Source organism: Amphibalanus amphitrite, unplaced genomic scaffold (assembly GCF_019059575.1).
Source record: "Amphibalanus amphitrite isolate SeventyFive unplaced genomic scaffold, NRLGWU_Aamphi_draft 000792F_arrow, whole genome shotgun sequence".
In the NCBI taxonomy this organism is placed as follows: domain Eukaryota; kingdom Metazoa; phylum Arthropoda; class Thecostraca; order Balanomorpha; family Balanidae; genus Amphibalanus; species Amphibalanus amphitrite.
Genome location: NW_024882286.1, coordinates 299,762 through 324,108, shown reverse-complemented (window position 1 = coordinate 324,108; position 24,347 = coordinate 299,762). Strand labels below are relative to the sequence as shown.

Genomic DNA, 24,347 nt, shown 5'->3' with positions numbered 1-24,347 from the left:
GGCTGTCGAGCCGCTCGGCACCGACAGACCGAGGAGCCGCCGCCGCCGCCGCCGGCGGCGTCATCGTCCGTACACCGACTGGAATTTCCAGTCGGTGCGGTGACGTCACACACTTCCCTCCCCTCACCTCCGGCCGGGGTCAGGTCAGGGGTGTCGACCGGCAGGGGGGCAGCACCGGAAGTCAGGGGGGCATTCCCCGACGTACCTAGTACACAGACCTACACCACGGCCTGTGACCACCTCTGATGACGTCACCGCTGGTCACCGATGACGTCACCGGGCGGTGTGCCGGCTGCAGTGGCCTTGGCTGGCCCGCGCGGCGGCCGGCCGGCAGCGGAGGACGGCAGTAGTGTTCGTCCGGTCGGCCAGGATGGGGGCCACGGTGGGTGTGTGGGTGGCGACACTGCTGCTGGTGGCCGCCACGGTCAGCGCCGCTACATTGGAGGGCTCAGGTGAGAGCAAACCCCCCTCCCCCCTCACCAACACAGCATGAGGCAGCCCCACGCAACCGTTCTTCTTTCTCCGTGCTCAGCTTCAGTGGATTTATGAATTCTGTTTGGCAACAACGACTATTCAACCAGCCTGTTCCAGACACCCGCACTACAGATGCAACATTGCCGGTAAGAAGATCTAAGTCTGGACATAATCAATTCTCCGGTTAGCTCCACACAAGTCTATCGACTCTAGTAAGCCGCTTTCAAACTTGGTTACGTTCATCGCTCTCAACCCCACCTTGGTTCGATGAACCCGAGTTCAGACCTCTGAGCTGGGACGCTTGGAGCCATGGAGGACCTGAACTTGAACAATTATCTGCGTCCCGGTAGAATCACAAACCTATTATCACTCATTCGGCACCATATCACACTACCTGCAGATGAGCATCACTGAGAAAGAACAGGCGGGCAAAACCAACGGTAACCGATATCGTCACTTGTTTCTCGTTTTCCTGCTATACGGCCCACTGGTCAGCGGTGTTTGTGGGTTGTAACCGCCGTTTACCTAGACACGTGTTGCGGTACAGCAGAAAACGTGAGAAACTGATTCACTGGAGTATGACGGGATTCACGGTGAGCTGTATCATACAACTTCCCCACATCCGCCTACTATGGACGTCAAACCCCTTGAGACCCCACTTTTTCGCGATAATTTTTAAATGCGTCAACTCTCGTTGACGATATTCTGGCAATGTGTGTTTCAGAACCTGCCGAAACTTTTATTACTAAGGTATTTTGACGCCAAACGATTATGAAAGGTACTTCTCATTCACTCGTAATGTTAAATTTTACGGAACGAATCTGCTGTTTGGGTAGAGGCTACGCGCTCATGGGGCGGAGCTACGTAATGACGTCAGCGCTAAGCTCCGCCCTACCCCTCCAGCGCTCCTTGCCCGGCGACCGGTCACTCGCGTCTCTCGCTCCATACTACAGGCTTGATGGTGGGCGGTAGCTGGTAGCGGTAGCGGGCGCTGGTAGATGTCATTAATAGCAGATGGCACTGGTGGCGGGGCTCGAGTGTGGCCGAGCGCAAGCCTCTGCCACGGCCTGAATTGACCTTAGCATTACGAGTGAATGAGAAGTACCTTTCATAATCGTTTGGCATCAACATACCTTAGTGATAAAAGTTTCGGCAGGTTCTGAAACACACATTGCCAGAATATTGTCAACGAGAGTTGACGCATTTAAAAATTATCGCAAAAAAGTGGGGTCTCAAGGGGTTTGACGTCCATAGTAGATAATTTGAACGCTACACTGTGTCCGCAATTAGGAATTTCGAACGCTTTTATTAACCTGGACAGTGGACACACTAATGAATCTGAGGTTAGAGCGTCAAAACGTCGACAAAAATCTACCAGCAACGAAGCCCATTTCAATCCATCTGTTCTGCCGAGCCTCCGACAACTCTTCAAAGCCCGTCTCTAACCATATACACCGTGTAGCCTTGCGGAGCCCCCGAGCGGGTCCCCGTCCCCTCCCCGGCCGACCGAACAATGCACGGTACGCGGCCCCTCGTGCTGCGCGTGTCCTTCACCTTGGTCCGAACCGGTAGGACGGCAAACCGACCACCCGGTCCCGAGCGGTCTCTATAAGCGGAGAATCAATCGAGCGGACCAGCCGACCGGTCAGGAAAACTAATCACCCCGGTCCCGGTCAGTCAACCGATTAGACAACCCGAGCGGCCCAAGCGACGGATCATACGACCAACCCCCCTCCCCCAGCGGGATATCACCTAACCGGTCCCCACCGGTAAAACACCCATCGATCCTCATCAGTAAAACCCCCATCGGTCCCCAGCGGCGAGAGCCTCCCAGCCGACGGGACGAACCACTGTCGGTAGAACCCCAATACGGACAGTAAATACGTATCGCAAATGGTGAGACACCACAGTCCAGACTCAATCACACAGTCCCAGGCACCATATGCAGCATATGGTCCCTATGCATTGGAACTTACTAGGTCGCTTTCGAGAAGAGCAAAACATAGAACGTAAGCAAAACATTGCAACACTGGACCGCTGAATGTTGGACAGGTTTCGTAAGGACAGCGAGGGAGGATCATCGCCCGTAAAAACAAACGCAAATACGACGGACGATTACGCAAGCAGTCAGGCTTTTTGAATGGACAGATAAATAATAAACTTCAAGCGGGCTCCCTGACATTTTTTTTTTTTTTACAAACCGATCCGTTTCCGGCCCGCAGTACCAATCGTTTATACATTTTCTGCGGCGCCGTACAGGCTGACAAAACCCAGCCAGTACGACAGGCCGTGACAGTCGAGCTCGTCCCTATCTCGTCCGCGAGACTGGTCGCCGACAGGCCGTACCGGCTGCTGATCATAGGTAATACCAGGGCCGCGCGGTCGGCAGCTCTGACGGACTTCCCTCGACCACCTGGGGAAGTTTGGCCGAGCCTCCGTGCGCCGCTTATAACGGCCGTGACTACAGCCGGCGCACGGACATAATCTCCCCTGGACGCTTAATGACGTCATCCGAGGCAGATCCCCATCCCATCAGTGACGTCATAAATCGCTGACTGAATCAGAGAGTTCCGCGGTAGCTGCTGGACGTCACGGCAGAACTATGACGCGGTCCCGCGCGCACCGTGTCTGTAGAATCGTCCGTGGGCCGTCCCGTGGCTTTCTCCGGCCTGTGAGCGGGTACGGATTAGCGAGGGATTAGCATAGCACTCGGCGGTAGGGAGTTCCGCCGGTAGGAATCCGGGGTCATTGAAAGACCGGGATTCAGGGCCATTGAAAGACCGGCATTCAGGGCCACTGGTGCTGTGTGGACATGGGATATCCTTATTCGGTGAAGCATACCGGTAGTGGCGCTACTACCAGCTGTAACAACTGCAATGCATACTGTCACCACCAGCTGTCACAGCTGTGGTGCTGTCACTAACAACTGTACCAGCACGAGCAGCTGGTCAAATGAACAGAGGAGCGGCTGCTCTCAGGACAAAGAGCGATCGTGCGCTGTTCTCCAGCGATACCGGTTCAATCCAGCTGGCACTGAGCGGTGACAGAAGCACGTCCTCGGCACTGAGATCCGACAGACGAGCAGCAGCGGCCGGACCGAATGAGGAGTGGACAGGAGTGGGGCCGAGTCTGACTCAGACTTGTCAGGGCCATATCGAGAGTAGCAAATCTCTGTCTGACATTTGAGAGACGGGAGATGAGACCATATGAATTGACGTCATGATCTCGTCAGTATCCGACAGGAGAGGCCGCTGAGGGGATTTCCTGATATGCTGAGTACTGAGTAGGCTAGCTGGGGAAAGTTTTTTTAAAACTCTGTTTAATGTTTATGTTCGTAATGTTTACAGTTGCATGCACTGCCCTGTATTAGTTCACACCACATTATGCATTACCGTTCCTGCCTCCACAACACGAGGTCGAAAGTCCATGTTTGCTGCAGCGAAATATCAGTGATGCGAATTGGGGACGGTCCCGCATGTCCCGTGTCATAGATCGGGTATCTCATGGGGGTTGGCCGGAAAACGAGAGCGAGGTCACCAGCCTATGGACTGAGCCCCTGGCTCAGCGCCGCACCAGTCGCTTGACAAACCTGCACACACCTATGACACACCGAAATATACCAACCGTTCGGAGCCACAGGTGACCCTTTTACCCAGTGGGGTAGGTCGGGTACCCGCTTAGGGAAGCCAGATAACGTGACGAAATACCAGCCTGTGGACTTGGTAAACAATTCTAGCTGTGTTATGCTAGCTCAGCGTTTTATCACGGTCAAAACCGTGTCTCCGATGGACACAGTGTCGCCAATACAGACCCAAGTCACTGTGGCCGTGTCACAGGCATCAGTTGAGTTCCGTGTCTCCAGGTCATAGGCCGGACCGTGCCTTTATTACGAAATGCCTCATTGTTGAAACCCACCAATACCACACCGTGACCCTAATGGACATGCCCCACAGACTGTGCCAGTGACCAGAAGCCTCCACTACCACCCAGTGAACCGTGTGCCCATGTCCTGGCAAATGCCAGTGGCCCACGTCTCTAAAACAGCACAGTGACCCGTGTGTCCGTGCCCCGCAGATGCCCGTGACCCGTGTCTCTAATACAGCACAGTGACCCGTGTGTCCGTGTCCCGTGCCTCTAATACAGCACAGTGACCCGTGTGTCCGTGTCCCGCAGATGCTAGTGACCCGTGTCTCTAATAACTACAGCACAGTGACCCGCGTGTCCGTGCCCCGCAGATGCTAGTGACCCATGCGAGCACCACACGTGTCCTTCTGGCGAGGAGTGCGTCTCACACGAGGTCTCCTGTCGGCGACAGCCGTGTCCGCGGATCAGCGAGTGCCGCGCCGCCAACTGCACTCTGCCCTGCCGGGACGGGTACGAGTGTGACCGTGAGCCGTGCAACCAGCCACCCTGCGACACGCGTGAGCGGTGCGTGCCTCGACCGGACGCGTGCGGCGGCCGGTGTCTGCCCGACGAGCTGTGTCTCACCAAGGTGCGTCCGTGCGCACCGAGGGCACCGTCTGACGCGCGGCCGCCGTGCGTCGAGAGCTGGTGTGTGACGCGCGGCGCCGCGCTGACGGCGCGCCACCAGCCGCCGCCGCCGTCGTTCTGCGGCGACTGTCCGGCACCAGCCGTCTGCGTGCCCACACAGGTGTGCCGCCAGTACAACGAGTGTCTCTTCCTGCCCGTGTGCCTCACCGACTGTACCGAGATGTGGTGCGGCAGCGGCCACGAGTGCCGCATGCAGCCGCCAGCGGACTGTGAGACCGCCAACTGTCCGCCGGAGCCCACCTGCGTCCCCGACGGGTCTCCGCCGGAGGTCGAGCTCGCCAATCGGTTCTCCTCCGGGCCGCGCCGCCCGCAGTGTGTGGTCAGCTGCAGTGACGACGAGGAGTGCCGCTTCATGCCGACGCGCTGCCTCGAGCCGCCGTGCCCGACCGTGGCGCGGTGTGTGCCCCGAGCGGCGGTCGCAGCTGCCGCCGCCTCGGTGGCCGGCGCTGCGGCAGCCGCTGCGGGACCGCCCCCACCGGGAGGAGAGTGCCCGCTGGATGACCTGCGTCAGCTGGCCAGCCCGGCGTTCTGCGGCACGGCCAGCCTGCACCAGTGCGCCGTCGATGGCGAGTGCGGCCCGCAGCGGCGCTGCTGCGAGCGCGGCTGCGGCCGCTCGTGCCTGCCCACCTGTCAGCCGGGCTGTGCGCCGGGCTCCGAGTGTCGCCTGGTGGCCGTCCAGTGTATCGGCTCGCCGTGCCCCAAGGTAGCGCAGTGCGTGGCCGCCGAGCACCCGGAGCAGGCCGGCCCGCTGCCGCCGCCGGCGCCGTCCCCGCCTCTCCGGCCGGCCAGACCGTTCCCTCCACCATCACCATCCGCCGACCAGCTGCCGAACGGAGCGGCGTCCGCGGCTGCCGGAGCGTCATCATCGTCAGCGTCAGCGTCGGCGTCATCATCCCAGTCATCGGTCGACGGCCAGCAAAGTCTGCCAGACCGTCCCGGCCTGTGTCCGGTCAACGACCGCCAAACCCAGTCCAAGATCTGCTTCGATAACGGCTCGGTGGACATGTGCTCCAGCGACCACAGCTGCCCGGCCGGCCAGCGCTGCTGTCTGCGCGGCTGCCAGCGTCTCTGCAGACCCGTCTGCGACTCGTGTCCCGCCGCACTGCAGTGCCGACTCGACACCGGCAGGCCAGAGTGTCTGACACCCATCGAGAGCAACAATCGCTTCAACATTCGCCGACGCGTACAGCGGGGGTAGTGCTGACGAGCGGCCGCCGTTCCTGGGATACAGATGCCTACCGTGCCGGACTCTGAGGAACGGTCTCAGAAGGCAGGATTACGGCGCTCCATGAATTAGAGGGGCACGCAGGTGGATCCTGGGGAGATCCATGACCTCGCTGCGTCCTGCTGTCGCGTTCTCCTCAGCACTGACCTTGCACCGCGATTCTTCATGATACCATCCACAGTTTGATAGGGAATCCGCGCTCGGGGGCCAGCGGAGATGAGTGTGGAGACAGGCTCAAAGACTGAGATCGACGGCTGAACGACTGAGTGACTGGCTGGGCGGTCGGGCGCTTCAGTTCACTCAAGGGGACTGCAGTGAGAAGCAGTACACTGAGTTAGGTGAGCCCCTGGAAGGCGGCGGTAGCGTCAGCGCCGCGCGATGAGGTTCGCGAGAGCGAGGTTTGACCGCGAGACAAACGTTCATGCTCAGTGTGGTTGTGTGCAGTTGCAGAAATCCACTGTTTCGTTGTTTGTGTCATGACTGCATTCAGAGTGTTGATCATAATAAATGGACACATCCACAAGTCAGGAATATTTCTGATAAAATGACAAAATAATCTATTGATAGGGTTCACTGTTGAGGTATAAACTGTGCCAAATGCTGTATTGGCTTATGAATTGCCAACGAGATTCCAATCAAACTGCGCTCCCTCACGAATACCACAGCCCTGTTTATTTACATTGACATATGTCTGGGAATAGGATATGCGAGCATTCAAACTGGCCACGTCCAAACATATGGGCCAGATGTCTATAAATACAGTACCTATAGTTAGTGGTATAAAAGTGATTCAGTACGGTGAAGTGGCGCCATAGCTGTAAGAAAATGCTTCCACAGGACAGGGGCTTTCCAAGTCCTGGAAAAGCCGCCCGCTCTCGGAAAACTGGCTGGCCCCACCGCCACGGATCGTGATGTTATTTCAGTCATCGAATTAAGTGCAACGTTTTTGATAGCAATGCGATGGTTTAACCCGTGCAACTTGCTGTCAGCAGCGAGCTTGGGTCCAAGGCAGCTGCTTGCAAACTTTAAAGAAGTTACCGTACTTCCCAATAACCAAACTAAAGCCTGGCGGAAGCTCAGGCCGTATCAACACGGAAGCACTCACCGCATCATAACCACGTAATCGAATGCAAGAAAGAATGCAGCGTTGCGACACATGAGGCCTAGGCCCTATCCGTTCATTGACAAACAGTGACGGGAACTTCAGCATAACGTACCCATTCTTAACTGCCTGGGCTTCTACATCGAGACAGCAGATCGACACACTCTGTTACCCAATACCGAGGGGCACTGCTGTGTTCCTTGTAGTGGCCGGTATAATGGGCGAATTGTAACGAATCTTATCGTCATTTTACATAATGGGCGAACCAAGCGCCAGCCCATCCCAGACTGTTGAGTGTTGACAGTCCGGGATGTTGGTAAGACGTCTTGTAGATGGTAAGATGGACGGGTCAGGTTGAGGGGCCAGAACGGGCCTTGGACGCACCCTTCAGGCGACACCACCCGGCTGCTCTGTGGCCGATACAACAGACGGGGCCAGGCAACACAGAACGCCGCGCCACGGCGCGGTGCGTTTCCACCACACTGGATCGCGTATCGCCAGTCATCGCCAACAGTACGATGACTAGCTATTCGGACCCAGGGCCGTCGCCCGCAGCACCGGATGCACCGCTCAAAGAGGCGACTGAACGCAGACAGCCGGCCGCTGCGGGCCAGACATAACTCATTCTGAGAGCACAGCTCCAATACCAGCCCGCGGCGCGACCGGCGACCGGCGCACTGCAGACGCTCAAAGCGGTTCGTACATACACTGGGCGCCGTAGAAGACCGGTCTACAGTGGCTCCGTCCATAAATATTTACAGCTCGGTCGAGGGCAGCCCGCCGCCCACTCAGATGATGCCCACACCATTTTTGCAGAGTATAAAGTCTAGACATTCATTAGCCAAAATATGTAGGTAGACGGCAGACGGGCGGGTTCGCGGACGGGCAGATGGATGACATCTCTAAATTCGCCACCAACTGGAGACATGCATTTCAGACCATACATAGACCTCTGTACATAGACCTCTGGTGTACAGAGGTCTATGGATCATACTACCGGACTACACTTGTGTCTAGGTGGCTGCACAACTTACTCCTGTAGCCGACCAATTCCGTAAAATCACTTCTGATGAAGGTGACTACTGACCACCACAATCATAGATAATCCCATGCGACAGAAGACAGGGGTCTTTCCTGACTCTGATGGCCCCCGGCGCAGCGGAGGGGATAGATGGCCACCCACGGCGTCCGCGGGGTCGGGATTCCCACCACGTTTACCGTTCTCAGTAGTAAACAGACCACCGAGACCGTCCGGTCGGCATGGGGTATGCACTGGCAGACACGGACACGCCCAGTGGGGTCAAGGGGAGGAAATTGTCATGGAGGCGCATATAGCTGAGCCAGCGGAGTTGTGACAGAAATCATGCCGGCATGCTCGAGGACAGAATCGAAACTACAATAAACATCCCGAAGGGTAGGTATGTTCCTGCTACAGCTGTACTCAACGGTTGCTTGGATATAGGTTGGCAACCAGTTCGGACTTCGGAGCATGGAATTGTGCTGAAGGATGACGGTGGGGTTGTCGTGCAAGCAAAAAGTACGAATGAATAGTGTTTCTGATTTACTTGCTGAGTTTTGCAGTGAGCTATAGAGCTAGTTATGTCTAGCTATTATTAAGTAGGCAATGGCATTGAAAAGATATCTACTAATTTGCATTAACTTACCTGGCCTAAACCTCGTTTGGCATTTCCGCCATCCCTTTTAGCACCGTAATTATGTGCCCGAAATTCAACGGCCTCAAGCGGTATTGTGCAATCTGCACATCAGCAGTCATCGTAATCAAGTTTCATATGCATTATGTAATAACAGATGTTCGAACTGAATAGTTCCGCAATAACCATATTCTTACTGGGAATAATGGCGGGTGGTCCGGTAATCGCGGATAAGAGGGATTCCCTTGCTCTCGGAAAACAATCGTCATTTTTCTTCCAATAGTTATTTCTGATAACTGGCTATGTGCGTCATTATCGTTTCCTTCCTATAAACGTATCATTGAGGCATTGTACCTAATGGCATACGCATTCTTACAACATTGCAGATAAATAAATCAGACTGTGGGCTTGTGTACTAATACACAAATAACGGTCAAGGAAAAAAGACTGTCACCTGTCCAGTGTCCACTATAAATATCTCTTTTTGCAAACTTTATCGGCGCCGCTATGTTAGCCGCTACCCAGCCCCTCAGAAGAAATAGCTTTAGAAATAGAACGGCGAATAGCGGCGGAGACGTTGCTGTTAATGGAACCCGGATGGACGCCCATGCTCATTGCTCATTGCACACCTACTCCGCAGACTTGTGATCAGCTCAGTTGAGCCGGCTCAAAAATCAGCTCAGCTCATGAGCCGGCTCAACATTTTGCCAAATTGCTGAGCTGTGAGCTGAGCCGGCTCAGTAATGCATTGAGCTGAGCTGCTGTCTGAGCTGAGCTGAATGAGCTTGAGCTGAGCTGAGCTGAATGAGCTTGAGCTGAGCTGAGCTGAGCTGAGCTGATTGAGCTGAGCTGAGCTGATTGAGCTGAGCTGAGCTGAGCGAGCTGAGCTGAGCTGAGCTGATTGAGCTGAGCGAGCTGAGCTGATTGAGCTGAGCTGAGCTGATTGAGCTGAGCTGAGCTGAGCTGAGCTGAGCGAGCTCAGCTCAGCTCAGCTAAGCTGTGCTCAGCTGTGCTCACTGGAGCCAGCTGATAAGACGGGTTCCTCTGCGGGTGAATTTTATGTGATATTTAGCCAAGAACAGCACATGTTTCCATTGATGTTCGTCAAGTGCCATGCCAGTCGTGAGTCCACTGCGATGATTTTCGCGAGTGCGCCCTGGAGCCACCTGAGAAGACGGGCTCCTCTGCGCGTAAATTTTATGTGATAGTTACTCATAAACAGAACGTGTTTCCATTGATGTTCGTCAAGACTCAAGAGCCAGTCGTGAGTCCACTGTGATGATTTTCATGCGCACTGGAGCCAGCGGATAAGACGGGCTCCTCTGCGGGTGAATTTTCTGTGATATTAAGCCATGAACAGCAGGGCTGCGGAGTCGGAGTCGGAGTCGGAGTCGGTCGGAGTCGACAGTTGTGACCGGAGTCGGAGTCGGAGTCGATTTTAGAAACCCGAGCCGGAGTCGGAGTCGGAGTCACCGAAAATCTGTCGACTCCGCAGCCCTGCTAGGTCTGCGGAGTCGGAGTCGGTCGGAGTCGACAATCCCGCCCGGAGTCGGAGTCGGAGTCGGAGCTGGTTTTTGAAAGCCGGAGTCGGAGTCGGAGTCCCCGAAAATCCATCGACTCCGCAGCCCTGATGAACAGAACATGTTTCTATTGATGCTCGTCATGTGCCAGTCGTGAGTGCACTGCGGTGATTGTCGCGGGTGCACACTGTGATAACATGTGATAACACTGCCAAGAACAGTCCATTTCATGTAGTCTGAGTCCAAGTAGACGCACGACTCGCAAAGTCTCAAGGTCTTAATGAGCTTATCTCTTTTGCCCATTGTGTAAGTTGCCTCGCTCCTTGTTAGAGCCTAGAGGAGACTTACTTATGTGCCAAGAGTCGGTCTGTTTTTTACCCTTCCAGGCGGTGGGGGGGGGGAATTTTTTGCCCCCCCCCCCTTAGTTTTTTTCGATATATCTCGAGAACCGCTGCACCGATCGTCACCAAATTTTCGGTACCCTCCCGTGTACAGCTACTGCACATTGTGACTAAAATTTTTCCAAAGGCTATGATAGGTTGGACGCTAATGACGTCAGAGTGACGTCATTTCTGCCATTTTCGACCTCAAAAAAGGTTTCGCGAGAAGAGCTGTCAGGCCTACAGCTTTAGAGATACAGAAAAATATTCAGACATGAAAAGTGTAGAATTCAAAGGGCTACAAAACTGCAATCTCGGATTTTTGAAATTTTTGGATTTTGACCCCCAAAAATCAAAAATTAGATTTTTTAAATATAATAGCCGAAAAATCCAAAAAGTTTTTTGAATTTCGAAAAAAAACCGTAAGATATGTGATAGTCCCTACGGCCTGCTATCTACATACCAAATTTGAGATCGACACCTCTTTTTTTTGGCCAAGTTATAGCGAAAAAACTTCAAAATTGATGACGTCAAATTTTCAAACTAAATTTTTAGCAATTCTAGACCTCGTAGCGCAAAACAAAGACCACCATTAGACTCCCCGTGACAAGCTGCATCGAATCCATACCCATTTTATGCAGAAATATCAACTTTGAAATTTGACTTTTTTTACCTGACCTTGACCTGACCTCCACCAGAAAGTGACCTAAACCGTACCTGATGGTCTTATAACCAACACCATTGAGTTGGAAATGAAAAACTGGCCATAAAACATGCATCGCACAACCTTGGTAAAGTTGGGTTCATGTGGTGACCCTTGGTGACCTCTGGTAACCTGACCTGTGACCTGACCTGGTATGACCAGTGACCTCTTATAGCAACATATGTACTAGACAACTGACACCCTATCGCTGATTTTCGACAAAGTGCGTTTTACTCGGTGTTATAGCGCGAAGCCCCGTGACCGGTGAAACATTTTATCTTTGACCTGACCTGTGACGTCATCGGTGACCCCGAGGTCAATGAAATTTGGTTTCCTTCAACAAATTTGACAGGGCTATCGAACGCCGTTTGAATTTTCCGGATCTGTCCAGTAGTTTTGGAGATACGGGGGAGGGGGGCAAAAAATGCCCCCCCCCCCACCGCGCGGAAGGTGGCCGGGAGGCCCACCGCCTGCCGGGTTAAGCATGTCCGATTTAAAAAGAACGACTGAACGATCTGAGCGTGAATTGAACTGAGCGGAAACTGAGCTGAGCTGAATTGAGCGGAAACTGAGCTGAGCTGAAGGGGAACTGAGTTGAGCTGAGCTGAGCTGAGCTGAGCGGAAACTGAGCTGAGCTGAGCTGAGCTGAGCGGAAACTGAGCTGAGCTGAGCGGAAACTGAGCTGAGCGGAAACTGAACTGAGCTGAGCGGAACCTGAGCTGAGCTGAGCGGAAACTGAGCTGAGCTGAGCTGAGCGGAAACTGAGCTGAGCTGAGCTGAGCGTGAGCGGAGCGCAGCCGGTTTGAGCGGAACGTAAGCTGAGCTGAGCCGCGTTAAACTGAGCGGGAGCTGAGCGGGAGCGGATAAGACGGAGTTGAGCTGAGCGAGCTCACTTTTTTCTTGAGCTGTCACAAGTCTGCTACTCCGCTGGTCGTTGATCTCTCGCGGGCGGCGGATCCAGTGACCACTGATCACCTGGCGGCCACTGCGGGAACTGATGTTTCCCTGTTCTGCCGCTGGGCTAGTGGCGGCGCTGCTCTCCACGGAGGAGTGTCGCAGTGATCGCTAATAAGCTGAGACATTACCGACACCAAACACAGGGGCAGCACCTGCTATCTGCGGTCCATTATGGTGGGCGCTACCAAGAGAAAATGCATTGCTTAGAAAGTCAGAAATAATAGTCGCTAGTCGCTAGACTAAAAGAAATAGGTATGTTATGTATGTTACAGAATGATGTTCCACTTTGCACAGGCAAATTATTTGCCTGGAGTGGTAGGCTGTGCCGCATCACACGGGCTGAGTTCACAAATCATAGCTTTGTCCCAATGCTCACAATCGACACGCTTAAGCTTAATTGCGTGATAAACGGCACAACTTAGCGCTCCGGTCAACTGATAGCTTCTGAGGAGCGGAACATCATTCTGTAGTCGACTATACATTTTTTTATATTTATAATAACACACACCGAACATCTAATTTTTCAATTTTCCGCTCAGTAATTGAACCTGGGACCTCTTGATCGTTGTTTTAAAAATTCAGTTTTTTCCTAGTTCCAGTTCCACAAATGAAACAAGATTTTGCCGGTTGGCAGATGACCGGTTACGCTGCTCCATCACATCCTCAATCCTCAAATTACAGCATATGCCCCATTTCGGGTTGACAGTAAAGGTACTCCACCAGCAGCCACCAGATAGCCGGCGGAGGGTTATTCTAACGGGAACCAGCCCAATCGATGTGAGCGACCGGGTGAACTGTCCTACGCTCCCACCGGAGTATTATTATCCCAACGGGATTAACTTATTTAGAATCTCATTCCAAGGTGTCATTAGGCCAGAGAGGGATACCCCGTGCGCCGCGGCGGCCTATTACATGAGACCTGATAGAAAACTATAGTGTGACCTTGTAAAGGGAAACCCACACGGAAGCGCACAAAACCTGTCAGGCTCAGTGCCAATGCGATGCTAATGAGAGGGCCAGCCCCCGACTCCCCTCTCCCCAGTGAAGCGTAAATACGGCTAGTCCTGACAATAAACTCTCCACAGTTCACATCATCCATCTGACTCTCCTTCCCGGTGGAGCGTGCAGCTAATCCTGCCAATACACCCTCCTCCACATTGTCCCAGGACCATGGAGACAAGACAATGCTCTCAGCCACCACCATGACGAGAAGAGCACTCAGCGCGGGCAGTCACAGCGAGTTCCAGCTACCGGGCGGAGAGCGACACGGGTCGCCGGGACAGGTCACACCATGCGTGACGAGACAGCGAGGACGACCACTAACAAAGGTCACTATCAGGGTCACCGAGACAAACGCCAATTAGAGAACTTCCTGTGGCGAGAGTGAGCCTCAGTCAGGCCATCCATCCGTCCGTCCGTCCGTCCGTCTGTCCGTTCGGGTGTGGTGTTTGTGGGTGGGGGAGGGAGGAGAGAATGCTTCGCTAACGAGCACGCATTTGTTGCTTCATGAACTCCTCTGCTTGTCTGCTCTGTCCTTCAATTATGTCCGTTGTCTTTCGTCTCTCTCCACCTACATATCCCTGTATTACGCAGCTTGCTGCATGCCAGTCTCGCTGTCTAATTGCCTTCACGCGCGGCTGGGTGCTTGTCTTCTTGACCATTCGTAACAGCCTGCCTGCTTTTCTTGTTCCGTTCCAAATGAAAAAGGTTCAAGAAAAAAGTATTCGCCTAATGTTCGGGCCCGCTTGCCTGTCCATTTGTCGGCCCTTTTCCAATCCGACAAAAATATTTGATGTCCAGTTAGCCTGACCGTTTGTTCACCCGTCTGTCAATCCATCTGCTTGCGTGGCAGTCTGTGCGCTTGTCAGTCAGCTGTCACTCAGTTCCGTACCTTCACTTCAATGCCGTCTGCCTATCCACCTGTTTCGCATTCTGCGCGGCAACCACCGGTCCGTGACTCCAGTCAGGTCGGAAGGTCACTTTTGACGGCCAAGACGGCCGTAAAACAATCTGCCCATCAAGGCTGGCGGCGGATCACTCTCAGCCGAGCGTGGAGCGACACATCCCCTGTGTCACAGACGGTAGCGTGTCTATCCCCCGTGAGCATACCAGCTGACGGTGCGTCGCCACGGAATGACGACACAGCCGGAAACATGAAAATACCAACGTGATGGTAAACGGCAACATGATATTCATGAAAGCCAGGCGATTTGAAATGCAGATGAAAGATTCAGCACCTGAAATCAGAAGACGGGCTAACCGCCAATGCCTAGTGATGTTTGTCAATTGGCGCGTGGGGCGGGAGGGTGTCCGGCCCTGCGGTGTATAAAGTCGCCGGCGCCGGCCGTCCCAGCCACCATCCGCTGACCGGCCGGCACCAGCGTCCTGCTCTCCGACCAGCCTCTCTGGTCACCGGACACAGCCGCACAGCCGGTGCCGCGCCGCAGCTCGCCAACCTCCGCCAGCATGTCGCTCTGGACTCTGGTGGCCGCGCTCAGCCTGCTCAGCCTGGCAGAGCCGGGCTCGGCTCAGCAGCCGGTGCTGGGCCGGCCGGCCGAGTCGGCCCGGCTGCCGCTGCCGCCGGCCGCCGCCTCCGCCGCCGCCACCAAGCGCTCGTTCCTGGGCCTGCGGTGCCGCGGCGTGTACGACAAGGGCACGTTCTACGAGCTGGAGACCGTGTGCCGCGACTGTCTGACGCTCTACCAGGAGCCGGAGCTGTACGGCCTGTGTCGCTCGCAGTGCTTCACCACACAGTACTTTGTCGGCTGCCTGGAAGCGCTGCAGCAGGGCAGCGAGGCCGAGCGGCTGGACGCCGCCATTCGCCGGCTCAGCGGCAGGAAGTAGGTGACGAGAGGAAAGGCGACATGTCACCGGATCGGCGAGGACGGACGAACAGAGAGACAGCCGGATGGCAGGACAGACGTCAGCGGGACGGACAGCGGCACCGCCCTCTGCCATGGATCGGCGCGGAGCGCGAGGTGCCCAACGGACGGCGGACCCCCGTACGTTTCGCACGCTTTGGCAGACTGAGTCCCGAACGGTGCCGAAGAGGCGAAACGACATCACATTCGACACTAGCCGGAGCTGCGTACGGGCTGGACGCCGCAGCTCCAGCCAGTGGTTGGAATGAATAAAAAGTGGAGTGAGCGACAGGCAAAGTACCTAATTCATGTGAAGACCCGGTCCTGTAACGAGCATGTATATGTGTTACAATTGAGGTACTGTGAATTGGCAGTTATTTGAACGGTCTGAAAAATAAAGTATCATAAAAAAGTCGGCGTTGTGGTATGACTTGGGTTTTCAGAAATGAAAGACAGTTGATTCACCAATAACAGTCCAAAGAATCTGCTCATGCAAAACTTGTTGAAGGTGATTGAAATTCGAATGACCACGGATTTATAATAACTTTATGCCTTCACTTTCGAACAACAAAACATTATTGTTACATTTCAGACGTCAAACAGCTGAAATGAACTCAAACCAATTACCAATTAGCGACCAATTAGCGATAGCAAAAAGACTGCAAACGAGGCGCAATATCTTTCTCTACGGTGTTGCAACTCTATTAGTCTATGGGCAATGCATACAATTTTGACACAATCAAAAGCCGTTAACTTGACGTTGTTGACTTCTGGTAGCCAACTTTGGCTTGGCCAACAAATAAACTTAAGAATGTTTTGTAACCAACTTTGACCAGCTGGCAGCTTTCAAACACTGCTTATCTCTAGTCGTCCTGTAAGCCAGTACGACACTTTATATTATTGGGTACCCGGGAGAGGCGGAGCCCGGCCGCTTCTAACTGAATATGAAAATTGTTCCAGGACTCATTTCAGACACTCTCTGTTTGTTGATGTTCAAAGCGGCTCATTCATTGTATTGTATTGTATTGAACAATCATGAGCGATCCACATTCTGAAAGTGCGTGGCGATTACTGCTCAGAATCCGTATCCGCGATTACTAATCTAAACATTCACAGCATTCACACATTCACTCACGTCAAAGCACGGACAGAGACACTTTCGTAGTACCGTACAACTCACCCACCCACCAACCCGTTGGTCAGCGACGATCAGTTGATGCCCCGTCCACTATCGCGGCTTTAACAGATCGGGCAAAGGGGGCGGGGGACAGCTGCGACAGCTGAGTTGGGAGACTGTTGAGAAGAGCTGCGGCTCGATAGGCGAACCGCCGCCTACCCGTTTCCAGCCGTGGTCGCGGAAGGTGAAAGACATTGCCATGGCGTAACTTCAGCATCATAGTTAGACTGGACGAGCTGATTATGCGATACACCTATTGGCTACTTTTCTACCACGCTGCCGACTGCTGTACGGACTACCGACTACCGAACACATGCATAACATGTAAACCCCGGAAAAGATTAAATAGATATCATTTCAGTTACAGACGGCCGGTCTCCCTTTTCTTCCATGACGATCCAGGATCGGCGTTGGAATTTGTATCGACTTCCATCACGCGCCACCAGTTTTGGTGTTCAGCACTCTGTATTCTATTCAAGAGCCCAGTTAGATAGATCGAATAAAATCGGACCAGTCTATCCACTCCTGGCAAGCATATGCCACTTAGCGAGCCCACCGAGGTATGCGCTAAGTAGATATGCGCGAGGCGTTTCGCTTTTTTCAGTGACGGAATGCAGCCGAAGTGTCCTTAGATGGACGGCAGCGACGGCAGAGGGAGACAAGGTATAATTTTAGACAGGCGATGACAGCAAGGGATTTGATCGCCGTTTGAAACGTCGTCTGGCAGCTGGTTACAATGCGGTTCAGCAGTTGTTCATGGGACGGTCCGTGCAATTGTTAATAACACAGTCTGACAGTTTGTCATAGCACGATCTGAGGGCTGTTGCAACAGATTGTCTGGAAGGCTGGAAGAGATGAGTTGCATTGCTCCTGGGAAAATTTCTCTATCATGCATTGTATCAATAATCTGACAGACTGACTGCAGATGTTGGTAAAATAAATGTTCAAAAATTTGGCAAATAAGTACGGCTGAGAGAATGTCTATAACCTTACAATAATGTTGATCAGATCCGGTGGGTATCCAGTGAATGATCATCGTTAAATGAGGTGGAAAGTTTCAGTGAGTTCCCTATATCAGGCTAAAAAACGTTTCAGCTGGGGCGTAGAAAACCAGCCGGGTAAGGTAGCAATACATTCTAAAATATTTTCGTAGATAAAATGTTCGTTTGCAGCCAGTAGGTATAGGCATAGATGTAAAGAGAATCTGCAATGCATTGTTATATATTGATCACAGGATGCATTCTCCACCATCTAATAAAGGTCCAACTTTCACAAAAGTCGCAACTAGAGCAGAGCCAAGTATCCCACCTTTCCCTAGCGATGACTAGACAAACGACACTTCATCATTACAGGATCCAGCCTCGGAGGTTCCTTTATCAGCGCTGACTGGCTGGAGCTGCGGCGTCCAGCCCGTACGCAGCTCCGGCTAGTGTCGAATGTGATGTCGTTTCGCCTCTTCGGCACCGTTCGGGACTCAGTCTGCCAAAGCGTGCGAAACGTACGGGGGTCGGCCGTCCGTTGGGCACCTCGCGCTCCGCGCCGATCCATGGCAGAGGGCGGTGCCGCCGTCCTTCCCTCTGACGTCTGTCCTGCCATCCGGCTGTCTCTCTGTTCTTTCGTCCTCGCCGATCCGGTGACGCGTCGCCTTTCTTCTCGTCACCTACTTCCTGCCGCTGAGCCGGCGAATGGCGGCGTCCAGCCGCTCGGCCTCGCTGCCCTGCTGCAGCGCTTCCAGGCAGCCGACAAAGTACTGTGTGGTGAAGCACTGCGAGCGACACAGGCCGTACAGCTCCGGCTCCTGGTAGAGCGTCAGACAGTCGCGGCACACGGTCTCCAGCTCGTAGAACGTGCCCTTGTCGTACACGCCGCGGCACCGCAGGCCCAGGAACGAGCGCTTGGTGGCGGCGGCGGAGGCGGCGGCCGGCGGCAGCGGCAGCCGGGCCGACTCGGCCGGCCGGCCCAGCACCGGCTGCTGAGCCGAGCCCAGCTCCGCCAGGCTGAGCAGGCTGAGCGCGGCCACCAGAGTCCAGAGCGACATGCTGGCGGAGGTCGGCGAGCTGCTGTGCGGCACCGGCTGTGCGGCTGTGTCCGGTGACCAGAGAGGCTGGTCGGAGAGCAGGACGCTGGTGCCGGCCGGTCCGCGGATGGTGGCTGGGACGGCCGCCGCCGGCGACTTTATACAGCGCAGGGCCTGACACCCTCCCGCCCCACGCGCCAATTGACAAACATCACTAGGCATTGGCGATGAGGGCGGCGTTTGATGTATATGCCGGTCAATTTGCGACTCACATTTTCATCATCTGCTTATCCGTAGAACGCCCGCTTCTGGTAACGGACACATCTGCTTCGCAAATATGCCCTGGATATAAGTAGCCATATTGCATGTGCATGTATGCGCCGCCATAATATCTGACATCCAATGACATGGCTCATCCAAACAAATAGGGATTTATGGTGCACGGAACTCACCCATTAGTAAATATCTGCTAAATCGAACCACGGCTAGCCTTTCAGTCAATCGTCGTTGACTTGCTTAACCCTCGCCCGCATATGCCATTTTCCCATCCTAGAACGCACATGGGGGGGGGGGGGGGTTGCCACCCCCGCGCCATTTCGTTCCTGTTGGAGATAGAGCTTTGCGGTAAAGACCAAAAAGATTCTTTGGGAAGAGACGAATCCAATGATACCCAGTTTTACCTTCGCAGGTCAGTCATTGACCTTCCAGGTCAAGTCAAACTAAAAAATGTTGCTGTTTTGGGTCACCGTTGGATATCAAGTGCGCTGCTTATCATACACCGATGACGATGCCGTCTTCTGGTGCCAAGCCAGCTAGAACCTCTTTGTCACACTACCCAACCAGATTTTTGCTGCTGAGGTCATTTCAGGTCAAGTTAGGTCAAGGTCCATTATATGTGTTTGTATGTCTGTGTGTGTCCGTGTGTATACCTACTGACGTGTGCACCGAGTGTTTTTGTGTCCATATTACATGGAATCATGATCTGAGAAGCTTTTACCAAAATGCAGTCAAAAAACTTCACGAAAAATTATTTTAGATGACCTAGGTTGACCTTGACCCTGACCTTGACATCTGTACATCGTCGAACAACATGTTCCATGATTGGGAGGTAAGACTGGCAAAAAAGGCCGAAATCAAGGTGGCAAAAGCTCACAAGGCCCATAGCCAACGCAAGATGTTGAGAATTGGTCATTTGGGTCGTGACATGACCTGAAAAACAAGGTCATATCTCCGAAACCAAAAACCACAGAAACTTGAAATTTTCAGTGGACATCAAGAAAGGTTAGAGGAGCAGCTATACCAAAAATCAGGCTTCTAGCTCTAAAAATGTTGAGTGCAGAGCAGAAAGACTGCCTGGGGGGTGTTAATCATCGTCCTATAACGCAAACTGCCTCGAAACCAACCAAAGTTGTTTGACACCTTTTTGCTACTAAATGCAATTTTCGCAGTGATGTAGGTAAATTGGTATTTCGTAGGAGTGTACGAAACGAAACACATCATTTGATGTTACTCCAGTCACCTTTTATTAACGGCATCCGAGAACACCCTCCCATTCGCGATAAAACACTGTTCCCTGTGATTAACCTCTGTAAATACTCGACGGTGGTAAAGCCGACATCTGTTAAACAAAAGTGTACATGTCCACTTAGTTGAATTGAGATGATTGTGAATAAAAACGCAGAGAAACAGATTGGATGCATCAACTTTATCGAAAGACTAATTATAGCTGATCTGTCTCGCAGAGGAACCGTAGATTAGCGTCACAGAGAACATTGGCGCATGTCCATGCTCCGGGCAGGCTCCATCCTTGCTGGAAGTTAGTTATGGCGGTGCAGTTATGAGTGAACTGCTCGTGTTGAAGCCAGAGACTGAAGTCCACTGGCGAGCCGTCCTCCCAGAATAGACTGTGGCAGTTCAGGCCGATCCAGCCATACTCAAAGTTGAGCATTCTCTCGGTAAGAAAGGCGTGCACAGTCAGCTCATGGATGGACACCATCCTGGCTCCGGGGTAGATGATGTCGCAGGCGGCCGGCACATCCGACCACTGCAGCGTGAAGTTGGACGGCGAGGCCCAGTAGCACTTGTCGAAGAGCGGCTTCCAGTCCGCCGACGGACAGGCGGCGGAGGCGGCGGTCACCGCGGTCGCTGCCAACACGATGAAGGGCACAGGCCGCATGGTGAGGCGGCAGCGGAGAGGGCCGGGGTGAGGCGGCAGTGGCGAGGACCCGGGACAGGACTGCCGCGGGCGGCAGCGGCGCAGGGTGTGCTGACGCCGGACACCGCCGGCACCCGCCGGGCCGCTGCACTGACCTTCTCACGTCATTCAGACGCCCTCTGAGAAGCCCCGACAAAGGTGACAGGTGCACAGACTGATAGACACCCGGAACTCTCCGGGCCGATGCAGAGTCATAAAGGAAACCGCAACGTTTCCGAACGAACGCGTTAAAAGAGATTGCACATGAAACGACCATGTTCAGAGAACGCTCAACCTGTCGAAACAGCCTGCCATGAAAAATCCATGACAACAAACAAAACCAGGCCCACTCACCGCTGCCTTGCCATGACCGCGGTGGTGAGGCGCTCCTCCAAATGCCCCCGGACACAGCCGGCGGGGTTGCACGGGATCCCGCCACCTGCTGATTTCGACCGGCGCGGCAGGCGGTCGTCAGGTGCCCCTCCCTCTCCCCGTCTCCTCTGTCGACGGCCCGCGCCTTCCTCTCCCAGCCAGTCTTCTCGGGGCCGTCAGCCATCCACCCGCGCCACCTCGCCCTCCGGTCTACGAGGCAAGACGCCATGCGACTCGCGCTACTGATCATCAGCGCCGCCATCGTCGCCGCGGCCACCGCCGGCTGTCCGTCCGAAGACTGGCAGCAGCTGTTCGACCTCTGCTACTGGAGGTCGCCCTTCACCATGCCCTGGACGTCTGTGGCGACTGCGTGCGGAGCGCTGTTCCCGGGCGCCACCGCGGCGATCAGGATCGACTACACCATCAACTCGTTCCTGGCTGACCGGGTGATGGGCGGGGAGATGGCGTGGATCGGCCTCTGCTGCGAGGGAGAGTGCCCCACAGATCAGGCAGGCGGAGTGGTTGGCTTCTCCTGGCTGGACGGATCACCGTTGGAATGGTCACTTTGGGAAAAGCATAGCGCCAACCATGGTGAGGGTAATCGATGCACCTACATAAACTCGGATCCCTATGGCGGCCAGTGGAATGCCCAAGTGTACGATGATCCTGCATACCCAGTGCTGTGTCAGATCAGTGCCACCTAACGACACACAAGAGAAACGCTTTCACCGCGACAGACGCAAAAGAAATGGAAAGCGATGACTCATGAGCTGCTAGGCTGACGAGTTGATAAATGATTGGGTTCTAAACTCTTACGAGTAGATGGTATCATTTTTGGACTTCTTTGTATCACTGGTTACGATGATTTATTAATATAATTCCCGCCAAAGTCAGACTCTGTTTTCATCATGCCTGGGGTCTTGCGCCACTAATGCTCCGGTATCTAAAAGCCTGATTTATCCATTACGAACATCGGTACTATAATAAACCGGATACCTTTGGGACTATTTATTCAGACTGCCCACCGGGGGAGCGGTAAGTTTCGGTCTTTTTTATCTTCGAATCACTGATTTTTCGCTTACTTGTTGTGCGTCGACAACAGGGCCATGATTATCTTCAAATCTCAAATGGTATTCAATAGCTTCTTGATAAATATTTCAGGTAGGTCAGTTTCATTGATCACCATGGAATGATGAGTATCTTCCCTAGAAATTTTCTCTATATCGAGGCTAGACAGACCGACTATCCTCTGCTGAGGGTCACGTCTTCCGCCATCCGAAGGCGTGTCCTTCATCACACGCGTGCCGCAGCCGTCCGCTCGGCCGGCTGGTCCGCCCCGGCCCCGGAGAGCACCGCCATAAAGAGCGCGGAGCCGCCCGCCGGCCAGTAGTGGCAGACCAGTCGTCGCCATGGCCGGGACTCTGCCGACGCGTCTGGTGGCGCGCGCTGCGCTGCTCGCTGTCCTCGCGAGCGCCGGCCGGGCGGTGACTCCGGGCGCAGCCGTGGAGGGGTCTGGTACTGGGCCGGCGGCCCCGGGCGTGGTCATGGAGGGGTCCGGAACGGGGCCGGCGACACTGCTGGCAGCCGACGCCGGACCGACAGCCGCACAGACGTCAGGTAAGTCCGTACTGACGGCATGCAAAGCATATGTGTAGCAACTGACAATCTGGAAACAGTTACCATCAGTTATAGAGCCAGCGGTTTGAGAAGCAAAGTTTTCTTGAGCAGTATGACTAAGCCCCCAAGTGATTGCCCGTCCAACTGTGTCATTTCCGCCCCCTAACGTGTCCATCTCCGTCCCAGAGCGGGCCGCCTGCCCGGCGGTGCGTTTCGCCTCCCTGCTGCAGTGCGCTGCGCGGGACCGGTGTCGATCGGACTCGCACTGCCCCGCCGGTCTACTGTGCTGTCCGGGTGCGTGCGGCCGCCGCTGCCGGTGCCCGCGGGCAGTCTGCTCGCCGGACTGCGGCGCCGGAGAGCGGTGTATCTGGCGGCGCCGGTGCACCGGCCGCCGCCTCTGCCGGCCGCGCGCAGTGTGCGTGCCGGAGCCGGCCACACCCGTCTGCCAGCCGCCGTGCGGTGCCGGGCTCGGCTGCCGCCGTCGGCCGTGGCCTCTGAGTGGAGGTGTCTGCGCACCGCTCGACCTCCGCGAGATTCTGGAGGACGCCGTTCAGCACGACGAGCGCGACGACTGCTACGAAAACGACGACGATGAGGATGATCTGTTCGACGACGATCTGTTCGAGGCGTCCGTCCGTTACCGACCGCAGCAGGCCGCAGCGCCGACCGTCTCCAACAACAGGGTCTTCGCAGTGTTCGGGCGGAAACCTGTCGCGAGCTGGCCCGGTGTAATATTCCGATACGACGACGACGACGATGACGATGACGATGATGATGATTATGATGACGACGATGACCATGCTGGATTCGATTATGACGATCTGTTCGATTTTGATAAATAGGTTGGGTTTCAGCCACTAGGAAACCAACGCACAGCACGAGCCCATCACAGGGAAATGTGCCCAGAATCGGCGACATTACGCAGCAAAAGAAGCACCCACGCGAGCGCGCCTGTCACCAAAATGTCACTGCATTGTGTTACTCAGGGTTGCACTCAGGAAGACATGCTCAGAGGCTATCTCGGGGCTTCACTCAGGTACAGACATATGCAGAGGCTGTCTTGGGGTCGACCACGGGCGTGTTTCCACGGTGACACGTTACAGGTCACTATCAGCTCTCGATTTATTTCTACATTCCAGTATTTATTATATGTTGAATATGCGCTGACTTGTTGTAATGTGTCCGTATCTCACAGCATCCGTCATCAATAAACCGTCTACTGACTGATGTCTTTCAGCTAAATATGAAAATGCTGTCCGCACAGAAAAGTTTTTTTTTTTTTTTTTTGTTGATCAAGCCGTCAGAGCTCACCTTTTCACGAAAGATAAACGATGAATGTTTCTGTCTTATCAAGACCGATGTGTAGTCGGGTATAAGGACGTCAAAATAGTATCTTTCTTCAAAATTTACTCCTAGAATTCTGAGTTGTCAATTACAGTGGGTCGACTTCCGTTATAAAACATACCGTTAATAGCATGGGTTATCAACCGTTCGTTAAAAAAAAAACTTTAGGAAAGTTCACTGGCATGATACTAAAAATATGAA

General features: G+C 54.1%; 5 protein-coding genes across 5 annotated transcripts in view; 3 read left to right on the top strand and 2 right to left on the bottom strand.

Annotated features, from left to right (window-relative positions):
• LOC122366248 (transcription termination factor 2-like) overlaps positions 1-24,347 on the bottom strand; it is a 47,545-nt gene that overhangs the window by 5,921 nt on the left and 17,277 nt on the right. The gene's annotated exons all lie outside the window — the stretch shown is intronic.
• LOC122366250 (latent-transforming growth factor beta-binding protein 4-like) lies at positions 334-6,773 on the top strand. Its single transcript, XM_043338256.1, has 2 exons — positions 334-452; positions 4,710-6,773. The coding sequence occupies exons 1-2, from the start codon at positions 371-373 to the stop codon at positions 6,221-6,223; spliced, it is 1,596 nt and encodes a 531-aa protein (XP_043194191.1). The 5' UTR covers positions 334-370; the 3' UTR covers positions 6,224-6,773.
• On the top strand, positions 14,854-15,818 carry LOC122366253 (CHH-like protein). The gene has a single exon (XM_043338260.1). It carries the CDS (start codon positions 15,031-15,033, stop codon positions 15,406-15,408), a length of 378 nt encoding a protein of 125 aa, XP_043194195.1. The 5' UTR covers positions 14,854-15,030; the 3' UTR covers positions 15,409-15,818.
• LOC122366252 (crustacean hyperglycemic hormones A-like) lies at positions 17,794-20,925 on the bottom strand. Its single transcript, XM_043338258.1, has one exon. It carries the CDS (start codon positions 18,839-18,841, stop codon positions 18,263-18,265), a length of 579 nt encoding a protein of 192 aa, XP_043194193.1. The 5' UTR covers positions 18,842-20,925; the 3' UTR covers positions 17,794-18,262.
• On the top strand, positions 21,349-24,026 carry LOC122366251. The gene is made up of 2 exons (XM_043338257.1): positions 21,349-22,802; positions 22,989-24,026. The coding sequence occupies exons 1-2, from the start codon at positions 22,595-22,597 to the stop codon at positions 23,642-23,644; spliced, it is 864 nt and encodes a 287-aa protein (XP_043194192.1). The 5' UTR covers positions 21,349-22,594; the 3' UTR covers positions 23,645-24,026.

Coding starts and splice junctions, on each gene's coding strand:
- LOC122366250 (XM_043338256.1), top strand. CDS start 371: ATGGGGGCCACGGTGGGTGTGTGGGTGGCGACACTGCTGCTGGTGGCC. Junction 453..4,709: donor CGCTACATTGGAGGGCTCAG/GTGAGAGCAAAC, acceptor CGTGCCCCGCAG/ATGCTAGTGACCCATGCGAG.
- LOC122366253 (XM_043338260.1), top strand. CDS start 15,031: ATGTCGCTCTGGACTCTGGTGGCCGCGCTCAGCCTGCTCAGCCTGGCA.
- LOC122366252 (XM_043338258.1), bottom strand. CDS start 18,841: ATGCCTAGTGATGTTTGTCAATTGGCGCGTGGGGCGGGAGGGTGTCAG.
- LOC122366251 (XM_043338257.1), top strand. CDS start 22,595: ATGGCCGGGACTCTGCCGACGCGTCTGGTGGCGCGCGCTGCGCTGCTC. Junction 22,803..22,988: donor GACAGCCGCACAGACGTCAG/GTAAGTCCGTAC, acceptor TCTCCGTCCCAG/AGCGGGCCGCCTGCCCGGCG.